Below are 19,938 nucleotides of genomic sequence, written 5' to 3'. Positions count from 1 at the left end.
TCGTTCTTCCTTTAGTCCCTCTAAAATAAAACTTGATTACTGATTAATTGCCTGTATTACAGTATATTAAACTGCCATTTGTGACTTTTTTGCTGGCTATAAATTGCAATAAAATCAGACATTAAAAAAAGAAGTTTATTTCGTTAAATAATAACTAATTAAATTCATAAGCAGACATCGTAAATTATATAGCATTTTTGGTGCAGTGGAGTGGTGTTAACAGAATTGGTATAGATAATTCCAACTGAAATGGTAAGTTAAGGTTAATATTAACATAATTAATCATTAGGGTTGAAATTGTTTAAACCAATTCCGTTAACACCACTCCGCTGCACCGAAAATGCTATAAAATTAATGATGTCTGTTCATAAGGCACACTACATAGTCTAATTTACTCGTGTAAGTACATTACGTACTACATATTTTCTCTCCTGTTTACCATCTAATGTTGGCACATAAAGTTTGCTCTGAGGATCTGAATGTCGGGCTACATGCTTCTTCAGCTGACTGCCAAGCACAAACTTAACGTGGCATACAGGACATTCCATTTGAGGCCCGAAATGCTTTCTCCGTTTATGCTCCATCCTTCTAGACGCCGAGAGGAAGCTTTCCTCGCATAAGTCACACTTAAATGGCCGCTCGCCTGTATGCAAGCGAGTATGGTAGACTAAAGCGGCTTGAGTAACAAATTTCCCATTGCAATGCTCGCAACTAAAGTTACGTTCCCTTGTGTGCTTGACTATGTGGTTACGTAATCTGCTAGCAGCATCAAATTTCTTTGCACACCAACTGCATGAAAGAACTTTACCAAATCCATGGTCTATCTTCAGATGTGAGCGCAGAGCATTTTTACGAATATAGCCTTTCTCGCAAATGTCACAGAAGAAGCTTATAACTTTGGCTTCAGCATTGCCACACTGCTTTACATGGCTTCTGTATGTTTGTTTGTTGATGAAACTCTTGTTGCAGCGAGGGCATTTAATAACATCATGTTTGTCCAGGTGCACCTTCAATGCGGATCTAGATGGGAACTGTACAAAGCATAACTTACATAAAACAGCAACATGCTCTTGCCGATCATGAGCTTTTAAAGTTCTCTGCGTACTGAACATTTTCTTACACTTAGTACATTTAATTTTCTTTGGATAGTGTACCCTTTCTGCGTGTTCCGTTAATTGTATCTGAGTTAAGAATGCTTTGAAGCATTGAGGGCAATTTAAAGGCTTAGCTTTGTGTGACCTCATGTGACGAACTAAGAGAACTCTAGTTTTAAATTTCATGCCGCATTCCTCACAAATCAGACAAGTCTTTTTGCGATGCACATATCGGGTTCTACTCTTGATTATCTTGTTTAATTTCAGTGCGGCAGTCTCTTTGTCTGGTGAGTGTGTCTTCCGTCTTGTGACTATGTAGTTACCTGTTTCGCTAAGCACTATGTAAGCAGTCTTAACTGAGGGACTGACTGTTTCAGCTTGCATCAATGTTTTATTAAGGCTTGATAGCACGGTGTCCCACTGTTCTTTGGAATGTTCGTGAAGTTTTTTAAATAAATAACCGTTCATAACGGCCCGGGCGCAGGTATCACACAAGGTTTGCGGCAGTAACGGCTCTTCACTGACCTGTAAGAAAACAAATAACAATTGATATTCTTTCTGTTAGGTAGGTATATCAGAGTTATTTTAACCTGTATTCTAAGTTTAAAAATTCTACTTACACCAAGTTCTTCGAACATCTCAGAATATGTAACAGTGTCTTCATAGTATGGCTTTTTCAAAATCACGGAATCCTGAATATATTTTGCGTACTGAGGCGTAGGGCTCAAACATAACCTGCAAATTTGTTCGTCGTCCTTCGTTAGGTACTTGAAAGCTGATAATATTATACCAGCATCTGGCTCCATGATATACTTTAATAAAAAGCGAGACGTAATACTAATTCAAAATCAAAAATATTTCTTTGGATCGTTCGGATTCGAAGACAGTTTCAAAACGTCAATCAAATCAAAATGTTCGATTCAAAGAGAAGCGTCTCAAAAGCGTCACTTGGGGAGCGTTCGGCACAGATAACTAAAGGCGTATACACACAGTGATTTGTTAAGTGGAGTCCACACGGGCTGCTTATATCGACCGATTTGATCGGAAATGAAATTGGCATCAATTTCCAATTTAATCACCAATTTTAGATATATTAGAGCACACTAAATTTAAAAAAAAACCAAAACGAAAATACTGGCGTCAAAATTTGGCATTCTTGCGTCCGCACCCCATTTTATCGCTAATATCGGTCATAATCGGCGAGCCAAATTGGCGTTTGCGTCCGCTCGGCCTGATTCGATCGGACAATTCAATCCGATTGGTCGAAAATTGACTCGTCTGGACACGCCTTTATGTTATAATGTAATTTTTTTTAATGGAATTTTATGCCCTGGATGCCTTTAAGCCAAATTTCATAGAAAAAGAGGCAAATTATTTACCACTAGATTTAATCATCATCATTTCGGCCTATATAGGTCCCACTGCTGAGCACAGGCCTCCTCTCATGCGCGAGAGGGCTTGGGCTATAGTCCCCACGCTAGCCCAATGCGGATTGGGACTAGATTTAATACTTACAAGATAATATTTAAAAAATGTAAGTCATAGGCATGATCTATTCATATGATATAATACAATTACAAAATTAATCTAACACAATCAAAAATATCATTATGCTAATAAGTAATACATACAAATTATGCAAATAATATATACATTATTAATACTTTCTTGCCTATAAAGTCTCGTCTAAGTAATTTTTACAATATTAATAATGAACATTTTTTATCATTTGCCTATGTGTGTGGTCCCAGTCCCACTGATGGGCAAAGGCCTCCCCTCTCCCTTTCCAACCCTCTGTGCTTAGCAAGATCCCGCCAATCCTGCCGGAACGAATCAAGAAATAGGCAACAACATTTCCATATTACCACCATCATCAGCCGTTTCAACAAACTCCGATACATGTATGTCATTGCATTGTTGCCAGTGCATTTTCCTTACATGTCTATTCAGCGTTTTCTTCAAACTGAACATTTTATTACAAATCAAACAGCATTCCTTCTTCTCCATATGTTTTCTTTTAACATGGTCCGATCTCCGTCCCGATGTGACAAAACTTTCAGAGCACATTTCGCATTTGTATGGTTTCTGATTTTTATGTAATCTTATATGTTCCATGAGAGTCTTTTTGCTGACAAAACTGTCACCGCAGATTTCACATGTCTCGGTTTTTACTTTATCATGTATGTTGATATGTTCGGTTAAATTACTTTTCTTAAAAAATCCTTTGTCACATATAGTACATATATAAGGTCTGATTCCTAAGTGGACTTTGTTTATATGTGCTTCTACGGTTCCTTTGCTCAGGCTAACGAAATTACAGTTATGACAATTGTATTTAGTATTACTTTGCTTCCGTTTGTTATAAGTCACATGGTTATTGACATGTCTTTTGAAATGCGAATGTGTTTTCAACATTTTCGAGCAGTATGGACATTGTTTTACTTTGTGACAGTTTGAGTGAGCTTTCAAAGCGCTTGGTGTCTTGCAGCTTTTTCCACAAATATGACAAACAACTGCTTCGTTAGCGTTTTTGTGAGTAATTTTTTTGTGTTCTTGTAACTGTTCTTTTGATTCAAAAGTCATATCACATTTTTGGCATTCATCAGACTTAAAATTCTTTTTTTTTATATTTTTCACTGACTTCTCCTTATTGCGATGTATTCTTAGATAGCAATTTTTGTCAAACTTCTTTATGCCCCCAATCTCTTTTTCTAAGGTTTCAGCAATTTTCTTCAGGCTTTGTTTCATTATTGTGTGATTTTGTATTAGGATATAAATACTTATGACTATTTCTGAGCATTTATTACAGACTTGTTGCAATATTGTATCCTGAAACAGACGAAAAATACGTTATGTAATTGTTGAAGTTCAATTGATTGAACAATGAATTTTTTCTGCAGATGCAGTGGCGTAGCTAGAGGATATGGCGCCCGGGGCAGGCACCAAATTTGCGCCCCCCCCCCCTCCCAAACGAAATGAACTAACAAAAGGGTTACTTTTTACTTATTAAAGTTTACTTTTAATTAAGACAAATAAGTGTTTTTTTAGTACATCGGTGGCTAACAAGCTTACGACCCACCTGATAGTAAGCGGTCACCGCATCCTATGGACGTCTATATACACTCCAGAGGAGTTACATGCGCGTTGCCGACCATTTTAAAACTTATACGCTACGTCTTACGTAGGCGAACAACGCGCGAACGCGGCGCGGCGCGGCGCGGCGAAAGCGGCCGCCGCCGCGCCGCGCCGCGCCGCGCCGCCTGACATTCGCGTGCAAATCGCGCCGCACCGCGTTCGCAACGAGATCGCTTACGTAGGACACTTCTATGGGCATCAAAGGATTGATTTCGCCGCGCCGCGCCGCGCCGCGTTCGCGCGTTGTTCGCCTACGTAAGACGTAGCGATACACTTATTTTTTGGAGATCTCCTTAGACTTAAAGGTTCAATATCGCTTGTGAGTTTGGGATCGTAGACTATTCATAGGTACAGCGCACCTTTGAACTGATTTGAAGGGTCCAAGGTGGCATCCAGATGCTCCTGCCCAAAGGTGACAGCAGTACTCAATAAATGGGATCTGTTTACCCCAGAGTAAAGTATCGCCTCCCTTTATTGAGCACACCGAGTTTTTTGGGATACGAGCGCAGCCTACCCAGCAAGGTGGCTACGAAATCATTGGACGTCACTGATGGAGATGTCAACACCGAGGCTCCCAATACTCCCTGACATGGGAAGGCTTGTGCCTTGAAAAATTAGGTTTTCTTAGCGCTAAACGCGCAAAATTGAGTCTTGGTGGGATTGAATTGGACTAAATTGTCCCGATCCCACACCGAAACTCTGGATAGAATGCTCTCAATACCTGACACAGGTTTTTCACGACATTCTAGTATCACAGAACGAGCGATGTTAGCACGGCATGTCTTATACAGGGTGGCCCAAACCTTGACGTCCATAAATTTTTTAAATTTCTCACGCTGTGGGCTATCAGAATAAGTATGTATGTTAGCCGACGTTTCGTAGTTTTCGAATTATGATTTTTATTACTTTTAACTTTTGTTAAGAAATTCCGGGGTGAAAATTTAATTTATAAAAAAAACTATTGAACTTTATTAAATGTTCCTTTTTGTAACATAATCCTTGACAAACGGCGCAGTTGCTAAAAAAACAGCATCCTCACTTCGCTGAGTTGGGAAAAAAAGACAAACTTTTACGTTCAAGCATGTCAAGCTTAGATATTGCCCTTACCTAAATAAATAAAAAATACAAGCGATTTCAAGGACTTTTTGTTATTTTAGAAACAGCTAGACCCTAAGTTTTTTAAAAGGTCAATAAAATGATACTTAATTGTCCAAATTTTTGAGAGTCGCCGGTCAAAGGAACTGAGGTGGAAAGCTTCCAAATTAGTAACTCTTTAAAAAAAGTCCTCTTTTGTGGGGTCACTTCCCCATCGCTATTTCATGTTATCAGTGCAAATACCACGAACAATTATTAGAAGACATAAAAGCAAAGCAAAGCTGCACCCAGGAATTTCTTAACAAACTCGTAAACTACGAAAAATCGGCTAACATACATGGGGTATACGGGGTGTCCCAAGACTATGGGACATCAAGGGAAAGTACCTTAAATGTCGTAGATAGGATATTTTGCTGAAAGAAGACTTTATTTTAATTTAAAAAACAATTTAAACTGCATGAATCCTTTCGATCGGTATAATAAAACTACAGGCTGATTTTTTTTTCTCGTGTAGCGGGTTCGATTCCCGGTTCAACCATGTAATTATTTAAAAATCTATGAATGCAGATTAAATTGCTTTTTAAATTAAAATAAAGTCTTCTTTCAGTAAAATATCCTATCTACGATATTTAAAGTACTTTCCCTTGATGTCCTATAGTCTTGGGACGCCCTGTATTCCGATAAACCCACGACGACGATTCTAAATAAAAATATTGGAGGTCAAGGTTTGGACCATCCTGTATACAGGGTGGCCAAAAATAACTGCATTTCCGTTGCCAGGGAAAGTCGTGAAAAAAAATTTGGCGGTGTCCTACATTTTGGCTGGTCCATTTTCTATGGGAGGTATTTTGCCCATTTTGGCGCCCCCCCCCTTGGACGGCGCCCGGGGCACGTGCCCCCTCCAACCCCCCCCTAGTTACGCCTCTGTGCAGATGTTTTACAAAATGTGCCATAGGTATTTTATTGATTTTCATTTGGAATTTTCATAATCTAGGTTTACAGCGTTTGTGGGTCACAGGGGGTTAAAAAACTAAATAAATAACTTCTCTGCAACTACTACTAAAATACCAAAAAAAAACAATAACTTTTATCAAGACTAATGTAAAAAGATACTTACTTGTAAGGAAAATAAGTACGACACCATTTTAAACACAGAAACCGTAAATTCTTGGTGGTCTGTAATAATGAACAGGTCTGAATGAATATTGTATAATTCATCATGTTGTTTCAAGCACAGAAAACAAGTTTGTATTGTTAGTTTGGGGTTAATTATAAGATTCACAGCTTCCATAGTAATACTGTTTGGTAGCATCGCGGGGACTTATAAGTTTCACAAATTTATTTATTATTAAATATAAAATAGCAGCCTATAAATTAACTTAAATTGAAGGGCCGTGGATGTTGATTATATTATTATCATTGATATCAACAACTCTCTACATCAACATGTCATCTTTCATCTCGACAGTGACTTGTGTCATGCATCTACTGTCATCCGCATGTCATCTGTTAGAATAACAGACTAGCGAAATATTTCACACGATCATAGTGAAATTGAATTAAAATAACATATTGCCAACATAATTCCAAAAAAACCGATATCAAAAATGAAATGGGGCATTATCTATGAAAAGGGACCTTATTGTCGATGGCGCTTACGCCGCACAGCGTCGCGCGGCATAGTATTCATATCGGAGCTTAGTTAATAATGGCGTAAGGGCCATGGACAATAAGATCCCTTTTCATAGATAACGTCACAAATAAACAATAACAAATATAGATGGTCAAGCAAATCTTGTCAGTAGAAAAAGGCGCGAAATTCAAATTTTCTATGAGACGATATGCCTTCCACCACCACCACACCCTAACTGACAAATTTGGTTTCATCATCATTTATTTTAGAGTTAGACTCTTGTCGGTGGAGTAATTTCCATGCATATCGGTCCTCTGCCTTCTCCTTGACAGCCTGATAAGTGACGACGTTGAGCTTTTCCTTTACTTGATCTATGTACAGTCAGCCAAGATAGTGGTCTACCACTTTTCGACTCTCTCATCTGATTAATAGAGTCGAAAAGTGGTAGACCACTTTCTTGGCTGACTGTACGTTCTCCTTGGTCTCCTCCTCCGTCTCGTTGCCTCAACTTTCCCTTCAATGATATTTTTGATAAATTCGTCGTGTCGTAGCAGGTGACCAAGCATCTTTCCTCTTCTGTTTTCTATGGTTCTCAACAAACTCCTCCTCTCTCCTACCATGCGTAAAACCTCTTCGTTTGTTTTCTTCTCCGTCCAGCTGACCTTTGCCAATCGACGCCAGCACCACATCTCAAAAGCTTCCAGCCTTTCCTTATCACGTTACCTCATTGTCCACGTTTCGCTTCCGTACAGTGCTATGCTCCAGATGTACACCTTTATGAGCCTTTTGCGTATATTGCTTGATATTCGAGCTTTAAATAGGCACTTTTTTGTGTTAAAAGCTTTTTTAGCCATCGCTATTTTGGTAGTAATATCCTGTGTACATGAGTCACGAGTAATTAAACTGCCTATATATTTAGATGATTTGACTTGTTCTATGTTACTTTATTTATATATTTATTTATTTATATGAGCCTAGAGTGTCCCACTGCTGGGCAAAGGCCTCCCTCCTCTCTTTCCACGTATCCCGGTTTTGACCCGTCTCCCACCAGTTCCTATCAAAGGCGTCAAGGTCATCTCGCCAACGCCGTCGAGGTTTGCCGCGACCCCGGGTTTGATGTGGGACCCAATTGGTTGCAGTTTTTGCCCACAAGTCATCCGGCATACGGCATATGTTACTATTATTTAAAATTATCGGATTTCATCTTTGCTCTTTGCTGTCTATTTGAGGTATTATTCGAAGCCTGTTTTGAAGTCAGAAGTATCTTAGTTTTGTTTATGTTATTTTTTAAGCCTCCTACACACTCGTGCGCGAATCGCGGGCGAAGCCGCGAACGCGAGTGTGGCGTCGATTTTTGTAGACAGCGAAATCGACTCCACACTCGCGTTCGCGGCTTCGCCCGCGATTCACGCGCATAGTCTGGAAGGGGCTTTAGGCCAAACTCGTCAAAAACTGTGTTCATTTCATTGAGTAATTCTTCAAGCTGCTTTGATGTAGATGTCAGTGCAGCGATTTGGTTTGGTTTGACGAAATTTGGTTTGCCAGACTATATATTTTGCTTGCTTATCAATCACCATTTGACCGTAGTTCTGTAGAAAGCGACCAACTTTTTATTTGTGTCAAAGTAACTTACACCCTAACTCTGTAGCTTTGGTCGCTTTCTGCATTGGTAAAAAAATTGAGTTGGTCGTTTTCTGCATAACTACGGTCATTTTACAACGTCTATGGAGCCCTTTACGCTGTTACATTGGCTAAACAATCTAAACATGTTCTTATTCCATTGTTCTTTGTAACATTTCTTTAGTTTAGCTCTATTTAGCTTATCTTATCTGCGCTTCCTGTCAATATAGTGTCAATGAACGTGAACCAAGTGTGATGCGAGATTGCGCTAAATACAATATAATTATTTTTTTGGCTTAAAAAATAACTTTTCTGGCTTTCACATAAAAGCTATTGTTCTACTATGTTTTTGTAAGTATATATTTCTTAATCTAGGTATTGATGATCGAATTCGTCGCTTTAAATTCCTATTAATAGTTATATAAATCGTTCAGCAAATTGGCTTTCTTTGAGCGCCATTTTGTTCACTTGGCATCTACATGAATTTTTATTTCGGTCCCTCTTATGTTTATTTTCAAATGTATAAAGGTCCTATTAAATAATAAATTAAAAAAAAAAACTTTTAATTTTATATTACTGTACACTTTATTTTTGGTTCAGATTTTAAGATGTAGCTATTTAATTTAGACAGTGATAAACATAGGAGTTGGTCGGACCCTATCATTGATGGTAATCCCATCAAAAACATAAATGTAAAAAAGGAGAGCCAAGTTCAATACAAAAATTATGCTTGGCTGTGGGGTTCGCCGCAAAAAGAATGGAGATCTAAATGAGTACCAAGTTCTATGCAAAATCCAAATATGTATTTATAGGAACAAAATAACATTATAAACAAGTATTAAACTCTATTTCTTTGCTTTATTGGATACCTATAACAATTGCTGTTATTTAAAAAAAATGCGAGATCTTAAAGCAGGTTAGATTTGACTTGGCCAGTTTTTATCAGAATTACAAAATATATATGTTGAATAACTTTATAAAATGACTGATGTAAAGAAAACTGTTTTTTCTTGTGTTTCCGCTGCATGTTTTTTACTTCTGTTCTTTGTATTTATTATGTGGTGCCGCGCGCCGCCAGCGACACACCGTTGGCCGGTTGTTTAGCGCGTATTACAGGTTTTTTGTATGGGGCCCCCCCTATTTTTTAACTTTTTTTATTTTTAGATTTTTTCCTACGCTTACACACAATTACCGAGCTGGATTCCAAATTTCATCCTTCTAGGTCATCTGGAAGTAGGTTAGGTTTAGGTACTATATGTCAGTCACAATAAAAAAGAAATTTGTATGGGGTCCCCCCCCTATTTATTAACTTTTTTTGTTTTTAGATTTTTTCCTACGCTTACACACAATAACCGAGCTGGATTCCAAATTTCATCCTTCTAGGTCATCTGGAAGTAGGTTAGGTTTAGGTACTTATATGTCAGTCACAATAAAAAATGGTTTTTTTGTATGGGGACCCCCCCTATTTTATAACTTTTTTTTATTTTTAGATTTTTTCCTACGCTTTCACACAATAACTGAGCTGGATTCCAAATTTCATCCTTCTAGGTCATCTGGAAGTAGGTTAGGTTTAGGTACTTATATGTCAGTCACAATAAAAAGTGGTTTTTTTGTATGGGGACCCCCCCTATTTTATAACTTTTTTTAATTTTTAGATTTTTTCCTACGTTTTCACACAATAACTGAGCTGGATTCCAAATTTCATCCTTCTAGGTCATCTGGAAGTAGGTTAGGTTTAGGTACTATAGGTCTGTCAGTCAGTCTTAAAATTTAGGACTTTTTGACCTTCATATCTTTATAACCGTTTGAGCTAGCTTCATGAAATTTGGGCTTCTAGATGTCCTTATGGATATAACTAAACACACGTAGTTTTATGTGTTTACGTTAAAGATGTTTTGAGTTATAGAAGGGTCAAAAGTGGCACCAAGTGGTTCGTGTAATATTACACTTGGCGCTGGCTAGCCAGTTCCTTTGCTTGAACTTGGCTTGACACGCTGCCGCGTGTCTAGATTTATTCTTGGCTATTTTTGGGATTATAAACATCTACACCACTTTATCACAAAATCTAGCACAGTAATTTTAATTTAGTAGTATATACCTACTGAAAGACCTGCTAAAAAGCCGTCTGGTCTGGTCCTTTGTCGTTCTTTCTCATTTTAACGCATACCAATAATATTTTCATTTCAGGTACCCTATTTAATACATAATGGATGAACCAACAACATCAGATTCTAACACAGAAAACCTAAATATAACCTACATAGAACAACAAGACATAATTGCCGAAAATCTGGAGATAACAGAGACAGAAAATGTAGAAAACACAGATATATTAATAACCTTTAAGGATTACGATGACTTTGATTTTATAAGGGATAATTTAAAGAATGTGCTGTACTCTCCACAATTCTGCGGGATCTGTCTTGTGGCTGGCGATGACTTGAGTCCTGTCGAAGTAGAGCTGGAAGTTGTCACGCATAAGGGCACTGAAGTTAGGGCGCTGGAAGATATTGTCAGCTATGTTTTTAATAATAGTGTAAGTATTTAAGAAACATAATCGACGCTTATCATGAATAGTGACACAAAACATAATAAAATGCCATTCGACTTTAAATCTTACCAGTGAAAGATAGAATATTAAATGCAATAGCATTTCATTTTTAGTTGTACCACTGTTCATGATAAGCAACATATTGCACAAGACCAATTCCCAGATTTATACAACTGAACATGGACGCTGTAAATATACATATTGTCATAGAGGTATGGTGTGCTATTTTTAATCAGAATGTTGATGCTGCCTATGAAATTAAAATTTATATTTATTTATATTTAAATCAATAAAAATTTGAAAATGAAATTAAAATACTCTTTTAAAAACATTCTGGTATTAGTTACTTTGTGTGTGAAACCCTCGCCAACTTAAAAAACGACTTTATTTTTACTTTAAAACTAAATTAAAAATATTTCTAGTATAGACCCCGTGTCTCCTTTCTACTTTTCTGCGCACAAAATATAGAAAAAAAGATTTCTTTTTTGAATAATTGGAAATTTTTAGAATCCCAGTTATATCAAAATTCTATTATGAATATGCTTAACGTTTTTCCTCCTTTTACTGCAGGTCAAAGCCATCCTAGCCAGCTCCTACATGTGTGACAAGTGCATCGACAAGGTCTTACCATCATACATCTTCATACGCAACACCCGAAACTCGTACAAAATCATCAACAATTGCATAAATGAGTTGAACTTTAAAGTCGTCAATGCTATCCAACAGTTAAACCCCATAGAAGATTATGAAAACTCAGAAGTTCTTATAATTTTAGAGAATGTTGAAACACCATATCTTGAATATACGGCTAAGGAATCTAAAGTTAAAAGTAATACTGTTACTGTCAAAAAGAAAAAATATAAAAAGAAAACTTATAGAAAACCAGCGGGTTACCGTTGTGTTGAATGTAACATAATAGTTCAAACTTTCAAAGAATGGAAACAACATGAAAGGGATTTTCATGAAAAACCTCAAATACAGTGTCAGATTTGTAACAAAGTTTTAAGCACAGAGCAGAGTCTTAAGATTCATTATAAAACACATGCTATGATGAAATGCAAGATTTGTAATTTACTTGTACCAGATGGAGATTTAAACGAACATTTTAGATTGAACCATGAAGATGACAAGAAAACTTGTCATATATGTAATCTAGCTTTTTATACGAACAGCGAAATTAATTCGCATATGAAAATAAGTCATCCTAATGCTGAAGACCCAGATCCAGAAAGCACGAAGTCGCAATGTCTGTTGTGTCTAAAACACTTTGAAGGAGAAGAGTTAAATGAACATAAATGTAAATTCAAGTGTTCTGAATGCTCAGAAATACCATGCATTCATCATAAGTATCTAATATCGTATAGAGAGCAAATAAAAGCCAGAGCGTCAAAGATAAAATGTATGGATTGCGACTATGTTTGCCATAAGAAAGATTTTCTCATTGGACATGCAAATCGAGAGCATTTGGATCACATATCATTTGCCTGTGATATTTGTGGGCAACGTTTCTACTCCAAAGTAGGTTTAAGAGGGCATATCTATCAGTTCCATACAGAAAGTTACGTATGTGAATATTGCGATCAAGAATTCAAGGGAAGCACAAATTACTATGAAAATCATAAGAAGCAATGTGCGCTGACTAAAAGAGACTTTAAATGTAATGAATGTCCAGCTTCATTTGACAGTTTTAAATTCCTCACTAACCATAACAAGAGAAGGCATATTCAAGAAGTTTACCCGTGTAATTTATGTACGAAAACATTTTTAACTGATGGAAAATTAAAAGAGCATACGGTTAAAGTGCATAGCGGTTTACAGAATAGAAATAGGAGATCCTTTACGGATTGCGTTATTTGTGAAAAGAAATTTGATACTAGAGCAGATTTAAAACGGCATATCAGAACGCATGGACCGAACGCTAAATTCCCTTGCCGAACTTGTAATATAGAGTTTGATACGTTAAAAAAACTACATGTACATAGGCGAAAGCATGTGAAGTCATATTGCGAACGGGTGCAATGTCATGTATGTAACATGGAGTTACAAGCGGCATGCTTATCCCAGCATATGCTGAGACACGCTGTAGAGTCCGGAGAAGCGCCAGCATATAGCTGTGATGTATGCGGCAAGACATGTTCCTCACAAGTGTATCTCCGGTATCATAAGCAGAGCCATATGAAGCCAACACCTTGTCCAATTTGTGAGAAGTTGATTAAGCCCGCTGGGTTACAAAAACACATAAAATATCATTCATATAAAGATGATCCCGTTATGAGAGAAAAAATGAAGCGTAGATATAAATGTCAGGTTTGTGATTATATGGCTTCAGATCCTAGTATATTAGAGGCCCATGTCAACCGTCACCATTTAAAAGTAAAACCATACATATGTTCAGTCTGCGAAAAAGATTTTTGCGGGAAACTGCAACTTACTAGACATATGGACACTCATTATGTGACTAAGAATTATAGTTGTGAGATTTGTGATAAGAAATTTTCGAATAAAATCTGTTTACGAATGCATTTAAGACTACACACTGGTGAACGACCATATTACTGCGAAATATGCGCAGAAAGTTTCATTTCAGCGAGCGCTTTGAAAACACATGGAATCAAACGGCATTCTGAAAAGTCTATACCATGTCCATTTTGTGATAGAATGTTTTACATAGCCGTGGAGATGAGACAGCATTTCAAGAAGTTCCATTGGCTTCATAAGGATAGGAAATTTAACCATAGAGAAGTAGAGGGATTAGGGAAGGAGTATTATCATCTGTTTGAAGATGGACGGAGACCGCGGTTGGATGATGATGATGATGGCACTAGTAATGTCATTATTGAGGAGGTCAATGAGTAGAGAATTACTAATTAGATCATCGTCATCATCACCCAAAAGACGTCCAGTTTTAGAAATAGTACCCTTAAATTAAGGGGGGGGTGCAGGCGTCCATGGGTTACGGTGACTGCTTGTGCTTACCAATCTTACCATCAAGCGGGTTTTATGCTTTTTGTAGTCAAATATTTTGTATTAAAATAAATAATGAAATGTTTTAAATCAGGTGGAACAGATAAAGTGTAAAATAGATGAAATCATGTTTCTGGTTATTTTGTATGGTTATAAAAAAATAATGGGAATTTTTTGTATCATTTATTTACCCCTTTTGACTGCCATAACTTCATTTTACAGAACTTTGAATTTCGCTTAACGCTATACTACCGCCATCTAGTGAGCGCAGTCAATAGCAGCTCGTTCTGTGTGGACCCGCCTAATTACCAGACATCGTACAATTTCCTGAATTCCCAGCATTTTTGACAAGTTGCAGAGGCACAGAATAACTAATAGTACTACCGGTTAGAGGCTGTTGAGAAGATAAATTCTTTAGAAAAATAAATATTGTGTGGTAAAAATTCATATCGTATCATAGACAAAGGAATAGGTACTTAGTCTTAGTGTATGTACTTATTGTTATAGATACACTAGAGTAGTGAGTATTATATTCTTTGCACTAGAGTCGCACCAATAAAAGTCTGCAGTCGATTTGATAGCCCACACAGTGGAAGTGTTGTTTATACATCATAATTTTATAGAAGTTTGACGTTTAAAATGACACTTGCACTGCGTGGGCTACCAAAATCGCTGCAGACTTTTTACGGTCTAACTTTACCTGTTTAAGGGTTAAGATGGGAGTACGATCTTTTCTTGAAGGTTTGAAAAGGTCGTATCGTTCCAAAAAAACCGCGGGCGACACTTCATTCCACAGTTTAGCTGTACTACAAACTCTTAACTGTCCATCGGTGGACCTTATGCCTTTTGTAATAAGGTTTACCAATGGACAGTTAACAGTGTGGGTGACGGTACGAGGCAGGATACCTGGTGATGGAAGTAATAAAAAAACACGACATATTCAATACCTATTTATTAAAAATTACAAAATTTACATTTGACTGCTTTGAGAAGTTTCAGGTTTTGACTGTGTGTCCGTATGGCACTTTCGATGTTGTTCCAAAAGAGCGGCAGAAATATAGATTTTTTCACACAAATCACAATTATACAACTGTCCAGTTGAATGTAATTTCAAATGTCTCTCCATACTGAGTTTTCTTGCAAATTTTTTATCACACACAGGGCATTTTATTCTACGACGCTGAGACGTATGTTCCTTTATATGCTGACGTAATTTCAGCTTTCCATAAAAAGCTTTACTACATATATCGCACTTATATGGACGGCGCATTAAATGGAATCTATTCACATGTACTTCGTATTGATTCCGGTTCTCACACACTAATACACAATGCGGACATTTTAAACTATTTGTTGTGCCTTCGTGACTTTCAATATGTCTTTTTAGGATATTCTTTTTAAGATAATTCAAGCATATCGGACATTTCCCATAATTTATATGCGTTGCCATGTGACTGGTATATGCATATTTATCTACTAGTTGCAAATTACAGACAGAACATTTCAATTGGTGGGTCGTCTGTGGTTTTACACCCGAATGTGCTTGCAAATGTCTTTCATAAAGTATTTTATTGATAAATCGTCTTTCACAAATGTTACAATCATATAAGCACCTATGTTGTCTGAAATTGATTCCGTCATCGAATCTTTGTTGGCAAATTGTGCATTCGTAATATATTGTTTCGTTGACTTTCTTTAAATACACTTGATGTTTTACTTGCATATGCCTGGACAAGTTACATATGTTTGAAACAAAGTCGTGACATAAAATACATTGGTCTCTGATAGCTAAAGCGGTCTCTTTATGTTTGTAATACAGTCTTTGGTGGTTAAATCTCTGTCCGCAGGCTTCACAACTCATATTATCATTTTTTATATGACAGTCATGATTAAGAGTTTTCTCTGAAAATACCTTCTTACACCGTGGACAAGTGTAATGAGTTGAAACATTGTGCTTTGAAAGTTCATTTTGAGTTCCAAATTTCATTTTGCAGACCACGCATTGATGTGACATATGTCGAAGGTGCATATAATTGGCATGTTTAATGATATCCTGCTTAGTTTTGTACATATATTCACAGTCGGTGCATTTATATACTGCTTTATTGTCTTTAATCTGATCTATGTACGATTTTATGAACCTTTCATGTATACAATCCTGTTTGCATTCGATGCATTCATAATTAAATACACAGATGTGAGGGATGGCCGGCTCAATCGAAGTTTGATTGCATGTTTTGCATCTACCATCCTTGGTTATCAAAGGTACTGTGGCAGCATTTATAATTTCTACTTTCTTTGCATGATGGTCGATCGTATGCTGTGCTAACCTGCTTTGACTCAATAATGCATAGCATAAAGTACAGTAAGTCATATCTTCAGAATGTACAATTAATAGATGTTCTATTAACAACTCAACTACTGGAAATTTACCTGTACATTTGTAGCATTTGGCCGTCTCTGATATTTTATGTGTTTTATAGTGACTTTGATATGATTCGAAAAGTACAAAACTTAAATCACAAAGTCCACACCTTATTGCATTAGAAGTGTTATCTGGATCTCTTAAAACATTCAAGCTTTTAACAGTAATATTGCATTTTTTTGCTATCAATCCACTTCCGGAGTTCTGATATTCTTCAGGAGTATCATTCTTTTCTAATCTAACTTTTTTAGATATATGTGCTTCTATATCAAAATCTTGTATGTTATTTTCAGGACCACTTTTAGCTTTTATAGTACTCATTCCTTGATCCTGCAACCATTTTGTCAGATCTATACTGTGTTTTTGAACAGTTTTGTCCTGTGTCTCTTTTTCATTCGAATTATCAAGTAACTCTTGAGTAACTTTGACACTATCATTTACTCTAACAAGCTTGTGAGCAGGAATATACTTAACTGTTAATGCTTCATTAAAATTAAGTTTCTTAACAGGTATTTTCGTTTGCGTATTATTAGGTTCATCTGGCCATTTTAATTCAAGTAAATCTTGAGGTACTAATTCATCAGTATCACTGTAATTTTCATCATTTTCTGTCACTGTTTGACTCAGTATTAACTTGACTGATAGAGAATCATGTAAAGTCTGCTGTACTTCAGTTTCTTTAACTTTTAAATTTAAATTATCATTAATATGCTTGTGTTTTTCAACCATTTTAGCTTCTTCCATTAAATTCATAATCAAAGCTTCATTACTTTGCAGATTGTTACTTGGTTCTTGTTCTTGCTCATCTTCAGCCCAATTTAGTTCTAATAAGTCTTGTGGTGCAAAATCAGACATGTCAATGTCTTTAGCAACCTTCTTTACTGTAATTCCTGCAGGTATTGTGGGCTCTGTCTCCTTAACTTTATTATTAAATAAATACTTATGCATTTCAGCATCTTTAAGCAATTTATCCTTTAGTGATTCATTATCTAGTACAATTTTGTGTGTTTTCACTTCTTTTTCAATTGAGTTATTTGCATTTGTTAAATCATCTGTTTCATTATAATCAGTAATTAAGTTATAATCTTCTTGGATAGCTTTGTTATTTAATATAGTTTCCGACAAAGATCCCATTTCATCTAAATAAGCCGTCCACTTCATTTGCTGTGTTATCTCTATCAACTGTTTCTGTATGTTTTTACAGTTTTCTCTCAGTTGTAGAATCAAAAGATGAGCGCCCAGTATTGTATCTACACATTCTTGGCAAAAATTTGGTGTTGGAATGATGCTTGTAACCTGAAATTGAAAAGTATGTATATTAACACTATGTTAAAATTTTTATTCACACATGAGTTGCTTAACTTCAAACTCTGGTAAATCCATCTGTCAGATTATGCGATTTTGGTATAAAGAAAAGGTAATAGAGTATACTTGCTGAGAGGGAGGCATGGATTTACCCGAGTTTGAAGTGACATGCATGAAACAGTTTCATTTGTCCTAATATTTTTGTTCCATCTGTTTTTTTTATTATAGAAAAACAAAAGTACAGTCTCCTTAAATACAGGATGACTCCATACTAGGACCCTAATGGCTCAACAATCACGGATCGTGACCATACCTACAAGGATGATTCCAATTTCTTTAGTTTTCACAGGTTTTACACAGTATAATTAAGAAAGTACTTTACTTTTATATCTGTGCCTTGCCTAGTGTAATAACCAGCCATATAGCTATACGTCTCCAGCTGGATTTTGATGTTAATTAATAAATGGCAGCTAGAGAAGTATCTTCAGCATTACTAAACATTTGTTTATTTGTTTACATAGTATGTTGACAAATTACAATACTGACAATAGTAGTTTATACAATAAGGGCCACTTGCATCATCCCACTAACCCAGGCTTAGGCAGATAAACCGTTAACCCAGTGTCAAATTGTACTGGTAACCATGGTAACTCCAGGTTTAACCAATTAACCCAGGGCTAAGGGTTTAACCTTCTAAGGCCAAAGGTGCTAGAGTACTTATTCAGTCCGTAAAATTTAAATCTTATTCCATTGGAACAGAGAGCTGCATTTGTTTTGTGCTGCCATTCAATTTTCAAACAAAACAAAATCAACTCTATTTCCTATATAGTATAGGTTCAGATTTTATTAGCAAATTTTGGATATTTCACTTGTATGGCTAATAACTAGGAAAAAAAATTAGCTGTAATATAATGTGGAACTCTAAATAAACAAATATTACAAAGGCTAATACTTACACTCGGTCCAAAAGTAGAGATCATAATGTTCTTCAAAGAGCTTTCGTTCTCATTCTCGCATCGCACTACGACATATTCAATATCCCAGTGAACAAGATCATTTTCCATTCGTAAACATGCACCACAAACATTTTTTCTTAACAACAAATTCATGATATTGTTATGCCACTTTCTGTTTTCCAGCCGTTTACTTCGTTCTAGGCGGATTTGAGTTTCGGGAATTTTTATATATCCCTTAGAAGACATGTTATTGTTTAATATTTTGTGTTTTATTGAGGAAAAGCTAACGAAACGAAAGCAAAATCTTAGTTAATCGATTAAACGTCACTTGTGTCAAGCTACGTTTTTTTTTTCTGTCCCCACCCACCCAGCAAGCTATGGCACTAAGCCATACAGCCTTGTCACATATTCGAGCAACACCGGCTTCCGATACATCGGAAATGTCTTTGGTACACGTCATGTAATGGATTGCGCAGTATGATTACGTCACTTTCGTTTGCCATATTAAGAAAAGAGATGGAGCACAAATGTTTGAGTACAAAAGCCATAACAGACTACCGCACCGCGATCTTGGTGCAGTCAAAATATATTTTTATCTCTCTAACTTATAGCTGCGTCCTTAACGCACGAACAGCGACCAGCTTTATACACTATCGATAAGTGCGCCGCACTGCACCTAGGTCGCAGTGCGGTAATCTGTTACAGCTTTAAAGCGATAACCATAAAAAAATAGGCTACAAATATAATGACCACCAAAAAATACTTTGGTACCCTAAATAAAAAAAATCATGCTTACCAAAAAAAATTACTGAACACCAAAAAAATAAGGCCTAAAATTACAAATGTACCACCATTTTAATTACGACTGCACTTCAAATTGTATTCGAATACCAAATATATTGAATGATCACCAAAAATCATTAATGATCACCAAATCTTGAAGACCAAATAAATGCGATATTTTCACCTAAATAAACCACTGTGATACCAAAAAATTTATCATACTACCAAATAAAGTAAAATGATGCCAAAATTACTAGCCCCTCCCGCTCAACCCCCGTACCCCGCACCGCATAACTTAGGTAGGCATACTGAACTGAAATGCTACTAGAAAAGTATGTTAGGTTAGGTTTGTACTGCTATCACCTATCAGTTAAGTG

At 36.4% G+C, this 19,938-nt stretch overlaps 4 protein-coding genes across 4 annotated transcripts; 1 reads left to right on the top strand and 3 right to left on the bottom strand.

Annotated features, from left to right (window-relative positions):
* Positions 1 to 212: 212 nt before the first annotated feature.
* On the bottom strand, positions 213 to 2,011 carry LOC134675792 (zinc finger protein 26-like). The gene is made up of 2 exons (XM_063534093.1): positions 1,715 to 2,011; positions 213 to 1,619 (listed from the first exon to the last, which is right to left on the bottom strand). The coding sequence occupies exons 1-2, from the start codon at positions 1,898 to 1,900 to the stop codon at positions 387 to 389; spliced, it is 1,419 nt and encodes a 472-aa protein (XP_063390163.1). The 5' UTR covers positions 1,901 to 2,011; the 3' UTR covers positions 213 to 386.
* Positions 2,012 to 2,643: 632 nt separating this feature from the next.
* On the bottom strand, positions 2,644 to 6,736 carry LOC134675713 (zinc finger protein OZF-like). The gene is made up of 2 exons (XM_063534022.1): positions 6,442 to 6,736; positions 2,644 to 3,923 (listed from the first exon to the last, which is right to left on the bottom strand). Exons 1-2 carry the CDS (start codon positions 6,634 to 6,636, stop codon positions 2,928 to 2,930), a joined length of 1,191 nt encoding a protein of 396 aa, XP_063390092.1. The 5' UTR covers positions 6,637 to 6,736; the 3' UTR covers positions 2,644 to 2,927.
* A 2,085-nt stretch (positions 6,737 to 8,821) lies between these two features.
* LOC134675859 (zinc finger protein 271-like) lies at positions 8,822 to 14,245 on the top strand. Its single transcript, XM_063534164.1, has 3 exons — positions 8,822 to 8,928; positions 10,765 to 11,113; positions 11,699 to 14,245. The coding sequence occupies exons 2-3, from the start codon at positions 10,784 to 10,786 to the stop codon at positions 13,982 to 13,984; spliced, it is 2,616 nt and encodes an 871-aa protein (XP_063390234.1). The 5' UTR covers positions 8,822 to 8,928; positions 10,765 to 10,783; the 3' UTR covers positions 13,985 to 14,245.
* A 784-nt stretch (positions 14,246 to 15,029) lies between these two features.
* On the bottom strand, positions 15,030 to 19,091 carry LOC134676017 (zinc finger Y-chromosomal protein-like). The gene is made up of 2 exons (XM_063534333.1): positions 18,779 to 19,091; positions 15,030 to 17,813 (listed from the first exon to the last, which is right to left on the bottom strand). Exons 1-2 carry the CDS (start codon positions 19,022 to 19,024, stop codon positions 15,063 to 15,065), a joined length of 2,997 nt encoding a protein of 998 aa, XP_063390403.1. The 5' UTR covers positions 19,025 to 19,091; the 3' UTR covers positions 15,030 to 15,062.
* Between the last annotated feature and the right edge of the window lie 847 nt (positions 19,092 to 19,938).

Source organism: Cydia fagiglandana, chromosome 23 (assembly GCF_963556715.1).
Source record: "Cydia fagiglandana chromosome 23, ilCydFagi1.1, whole genome shotgun sequence".
Taxonomy (NCBI): domain Eukaryota; kingdom Metazoa; phylum Arthropoda; class Insecta; order Lepidoptera; family Tortricidae; genus Cydia; species Cydia fagiglandana.
This window is presented reverse-complemented; position numbering and strand designations above follow the sequence as displayed.